The sequence below is a fragment of the Triturus cristatus genome, chromosome 11 (genome assembly GCF_964204655.1).
Source record: "Triturus cristatus chromosome 11, aTriCri1.1, whole genome shotgun sequence".
NCBI lineage: Eukaryota > Metazoa > Chordata > Amphibia > Caudata > Salamandridae > Triturus > Triturus cristatus.
The window spans coordinates 1,047,729,715-1,047,735,714 of NC_140594.1; the positions used below are offsets into that span (position 1 = coordinate 1,047,729,715).

The 6,000-nt window shown below is 42.7% G+C and overlaps 1 protein-coding gene across 1 annotated transcript in view; it reads left to right on the plus strand.

Moving 5' to 3' along the window:
• Window positions 1-5,441, plus strand: part of LOC146785922 (fetuin-B-like) — a 76,547-nt gene extending 71,106 nt beyond the window's left edge. Inside the window, exon 7 of the mRNA XM_085635320.1 lies at window positions 4,757-5,441. Coding sequence (XP_085491446.1) covers window positions 4,757-5,302 — 546 coding nt within the window. The 3' untranslated portion in view covers window positions 5,303-5,441. The remainder of the gene's footprint in view (window positions 1-4,756) is intronic.
• The last annotated feature ends 559 nt before the right edge of the window (window positions 5,442-6,000 follow it).

Genomic DNA, 6,000 nt, shown 5'->3' on the forward strand with positions numbered 1-6,000 from the left:
TCATTGCTTAGTGAATACGGAATGAGAGATTTTTTTTCTTTATTTTTTCTTTCAAAACTGGCAACAGCCAACTCGTTTCGTCCTATAACATAGGACTTTTTTCAGGGCATTTTATCAGTCTGAGGAGACCAAAAGATAAGTAGATCGGTCCTCACCTGGTGGATAGATTGTTCTGAACAGGAGTAGAAATCTATCATCTGAGCTGTATGTCGAATGAGTGATCCAAATAGAGATCAAGGCTTTATTTGATGTAGTCCAATTTCCAATAGTCATAGGTTGATCAGTCACTACTGTGGTATGAGAGCCACAACTTGATCGAGACTATGCTGGTAAGATTAAAACCTGCATGTCTTTTAGGGGGACTCTTTGCACTAGCTGCCAAACTTCGTGGTGGAAGTATAAACCGGCATGGTTTTTGGCGTCCCTCTCCCGCCCGTGATTTGAACTGCAATGTAAATGTGGCTCATTCCGAGAAACTCCATACTCTTCAACCATCCAAGCCTCTTTAGAAGGCCAAGCATTTTGCAAAAAATTACACTTGTTGGCAGTATAAAAGGTATAGAAAAATATGAGTAGATGAAGCTTACTAAGTTCCTTTCAGTGCGATAAGTGCAAGGCAAGCGCTCAAACTCATTGGATGATGTAATCAGTGATGTCAAAAGTGAGGACATTTATGCCATTTGAGATGTCATCAGTGATATCATCAATGATGTCATTGGACATGTCAAGAGTGGATGTATTATTTGAGGGCATAAGCAATGTATGGCTGTTGGCACAATCAAAATATTTAAATATTGAGACTAGAGTCTGCGTATAGTTCTCCATCTTAATTATTGTAGAGTAGAAATACTTAGTTTTAGCTTATCTATGAGTCGTCCTACAAATGAAAAACTGGGTTTTATAAATACTTTTGCCCTTATCTGACCCCCTTGTCCTTGAAATACAAAATGTTATTAGAGTGCTAAGTACATGGCATCACACTCAATGATGGATCAGAATAGAAAAGCTTCTACGGAATGTTTTGAAGATCATACTGCTTGTAGCATCTGTTGCAAGGACTCCACAATTTACTATCATGACACACATTGATTTTTACAGCACATGTTGTATTGCACTTAAGGTAACTTTACAAAACATTTACCACTTAATGTTTTTAAAACAGAATTCTTATGGAAATACAATTAGCCAATTTGGTAGGTACTGCGCTATTTAAAAGAAAATTTGAGTGAAGAAGGATTGTCTCAATTAAACAGTAGAGGGAAGGTGGAATAGGTACTTTTCCAAGTAACGCAGTATCTTTAGAAACAGTCACCTATATGCCACCAAAAGCATATGGATTGTATCAGGAAATCAAAAGGAGTACAAGAGCACCGGCACTCCTATTAGCAGTAATATAGTAACTCATCTGGGAGGGTCCCAAAGAGACGGGAGTCTTAGTCTAGTTTGATCACCACACCAAAGTGATGGCTCTATGCCGCTTTTGGGGGTCCCCCACAGAGGGTTCCGCGCTACCAGGTAGAGATCGGACAATGACCCCCAAGTTCTGGCAAATCTGGGGCCCTTGGTGGCTGTCCAGACTCACAACAGTTGGAGGAATCTCCACAGAGCTGCCCGAAGGGAGAGCGGGACAGCTTCAGTGACACAGAAAAGGCCTCAGCACAATGGCAGCCAAAGAACAGGGCCGCCCACAGGGGAGCACAGGACTGCTTCCTCTGTGAGTCCGGAGCCCTGGAGAGCAGCGTCCAACAACCAGGGCTGCCAGCTAAGTAGCGCGGGACAGCGTTACTACTCTCCCGTGGCTCCACTCACCTGCAGTATCATTTGTGGGGCTCTGCAGTGAGGCACTCCTTTGAAGTGGAGCTAGCATTGTCAAATCACAGCGTCCCTGGGGTCGGTTTTCACAGAATGCTGAAATCAACAGGAGCCTCCTCATTGCCTTGGCAATGCGTTGGTCGAGGAAGGCATTCCCTGACTCAGCATGCAGTGCTGTGCATCGTAACCTCAAGAGCGGACAAAGCAGCTGGGCACGTGAGAATCACTCTGTAAGACACAAAAGTGCTCAACACGCGCTACCTGTTGGCATGGAGCAGCACTCACCATGTGCTGGTTTGTAGATTATAAAGTGAGGAGGAGTGGATCCCATCTCCTCAATTAGCCCGCTATTGCCAGACTCCCAAAAGGCAGAGTCCCATGGCAGAGGGGCTTAAATAAATCTTTTATGGCCCTGAGATTGCAAGAACAGGGGGGCAAGCCAAAAAGCCCTTGGAGAGCACTTGAGGCAACAAAGGGAACAGCATGCGGGCAGGCAGGCCAGCACATAAAGTCAGGTTTGCAAAGTGGCAGTCCCTCCGGAAGCCCAGCAATTAGCAGGCAGCAGGCCAGCACAACAAAGAAGGTAGTCCAAATGGTGGTTCCTCCTGGAAGCACAGCAGTCCTCCTGGCAATTGGCAAATTGTAGAGCTGGCAGCATCTGGGTACAAGTCCCACGCAGTGCCTGAAAACATGTGATCAGAGCCCCAGTACTTATACTCAAAAAGATCTTTGATGAAGGGGTGACTTCAAAGGAACCCTCAGAAATGTGCAACACCCCCCTTTCAGTCCAGCCCTGGCTCCAGACAATCAGTAGGTGGTAAATCAGCCCTCTACATGAGGGCAGGACACAACCTGTTCAGATGTAAAGTGTGAACCACCTCTCCCTCTACCAACCCAGGAAAACTATCAGTATGCAGATGAATGCAGATGCATCCCCTGCCACACCCTGCCCTTCCTGTGTGTGTGCTGTCTAGAAAATATGCACAATGTGTAGCTGTCATCCAGTCCAGGTGTGTATTGGAATCAAGCTGCAAAGCACAGTCATGAGCACGGAGAAATGCCCACTCTCTAAAAGTGTATTTCTAAAATAGTAATGTAAAATCCAACCACACCAGTAAGTAGGATTTATCACCACTATTCTAAACATACCAAACTTGGCAACACCACTCCTTTCTCATCAGGAATAAACACTTAAAAGCATATAGTGGAATTCCCAATGCTAGCCTATGGGAGTAGTCGGCCTCACAGCTGTAAAAAACGAAATAGGCTGTTTGTCACTACCAGGATATGCCACACATAAAGACACATGACCTACCTTTTTACTTATACAGCACCCTTCCCATAGGGTTACCTAGGGCCTACCTTTGAGGTGACCTATGTGTATTAAAGGGGGAGTTTAAGGCTTGGTAACTAATTTTAAATGGCAAGTTTAAGTGACAGTAAACTGCACACACAGGCCCTGCAGTAGGAGGAATGAGACAGGTTTAAAAGGTTACTTCTGTGGGAGGCACAAGCAGTGCTGCAAGCCCTATTGTAGCATTTAATTCACAGGCCCTGGGTATACGGTATACCACTTTACAAGGGACTTACAAGTAAATCAAATATGTCATTTAGGTGTAAACTAATCATAACGGGCCTCATGTAGGTACCTCAATACCGGTCGGTAAGGGCCGAAAATCGGTAAATATCCCGTTACCGACTGGTATTGAGGCACTTGAGATGTAGGTGGCTGATTTCTGGATTCGGTATTTACCGAATCGGAATTTTAAGAAATCGGTAAAATACCGATTCAGTAAATACCGAATCCAGAAATGCAATGTAGGGGGCACTCAAGTGAGTGCTTTATTGGTGTCTGGATTCGTTATTTACCACCAACTACAAGTTGATGGTAAATGACGAATACCTTACAAAAAGCATTTTTGTGCTATTTGTAAAGTGCCATGTGGCAGACATACATGCCCTTAGGGCATGTATGTGCGCCACATGTGCACACATGCACGAATCAGGGGTGCAACAGGGTGTCAATGTGACAGCCTGCCACCCATGATAATGCCTCCCCTATTACCGATTCGGTATTTACCGAATCGGTAATAGTAACTGGCTTCCCATTCATTCCTATGGGCCTCCAGGCCCTTAGGAATGAATGGGAAGGGATGCATTATTACCGATTCGGTAAATACCGATTCATAATTACCGATATTTACCGAATCGGTAATAATTACCGATTATTTACCTACATACTATTTACCAATTCATAAATACAGAATCGGTAAAATTCGGTATTTATGAATCGGTAAATAGTATGTTACCTACATGAGGCCCAACATGTTTAGAGGAGAGAGCACATGCACTTTAGCACTGATTAGCGTGGGAAAGTGCCCAGAGTTCTAAAGCGAACAAAAAGAAGGTCAGAAAAATAGACAGCAGAAGGCAAAAGGTTTGGGGATAACCCTATAGAAAGGGCCAAGTCCAACAACTTTTAATAATAATAAGCAGGCATGCATGTCATTTGGGTTAAGTGCTTGTATTTTTCATTCAGTTTGTGCAGTATCCAGTAGCCTGGAGGTTTGAAATTATACAAGTGGGGGAGAGGATGTAGCCTAACAGCTTGGGCAGTCGACCTCAAATATGGGGAAACGGGTTTGAGTCTCAGCAACGATGCTCAACATGCTGTGATTCTGGGCAAATCACTTAATCTCCCCATGTCTAACAAAAAAAAATGAATGTGTCTGTCTGTAACGAAACTAGTGCTCATGTAAAGCACTCTGATACCTGATATCTTTGGGTCAAGTTCACGCTATATAAACTTACTGGAAAAAAAAGTGTGTAATAAAGTAAAAAGCAATACTGAGAATCATATAATTATATTTAAATGGATGAGAATAGCATTGCTATGCAAAAAAAAAATTCTCGTTTCTGGTTTTTGTGCTTCCTTTTGTTACAGAAACTCAGTCTTCCACGTTATAGAGACCATGAGCATCATGGTGAAGATCATGGGAATGTTGACATATTTCATAAACATCAATATGACTCTAGTGGAAAAATAGCCCGTCTACCAAAAGGCACCAAGGTCCACCATAAGGAAAAGCATGAGGAAAACCATGGACAAGGATCTCCCTCTGGTGAACCCCAAAATCACCCAACCAAAAAACCTGATGAAGGCTCATTGCCAGAACACACAGGACGAAAGCTGACCCCTCCACCTCCCAGAAGACCTATTGGATCAGTGGAGTACCACCATATGATCAATGAGACTGATGTTTTTCCTTCCCCAAGGAATCCTGTCCCATCTCATCCCATTGTTCCCCCTGGACCTCCTCCAGTTCAAAGGCCTGTTGAGCCAGAACACCCTATTGTCCCAGGTGTTATTGGTCCATTTCAGGATCCAGAACCACAGCCATTTCCCCTTCATCCTTCAGATTCAGCAGGATGTCCCTCAGATCCCAGGCACATGCTGCCCCATATTGCATCCTTATTACCAAAACCTTAAATGAATGTTGAAGCAACAAATGAAATTAGCATATAGTGTGTGCATCAATAAACAATTTCTCTGTTTAATAATGTGACCACAACCCCTTGCTAGCTTTGTCAGTATTGGAAGGTCAAAAGAAATAAAGAGATTAAAAACAGCATCTTTCTCTAATTTAATTTTTTTGTGGTAATAGTATTCCTCTTAATTTCCTATCAGTACTGTACTTAGTTATTGATGACTCATGGTGGAAAATCTCAAATGTATATGCGGTACACATACAAACTATACTATCTTGTTATAAGATGACTTAAAGTCAAGCTATTGCATTTATATATTTAGAAATCAACAGCAGTGTTTTCTTTTTTGTGGTTATTTAAATGTACAACGCACTTCACCTTTTTGGACTAGAGCTCCATCTTAGAGAGTGTTGGTTCTTTGTCACTCCGGCACTGCTTTCTTCCTTGTGCTTTAAGAGTAGGTCTTATCCCCTTCATTTTAGATTGTTATATCGTATTTTTACATCACTGACTATTTTCTTCTTTCTGAAGACATGGTTAACTTTGTCTGCCACTGTGTGCCAAAATTATCTACACACATTTGCACTAGTTTACAGCATTCATTTGCCCAGCAGCTGTTCTTCTTTTAGAGCTACATCTGTAAGGGCCTGAACTTCTTATACAGTTAATTTCTTCTTCTTTAGTCTTTCTGGAGTCATC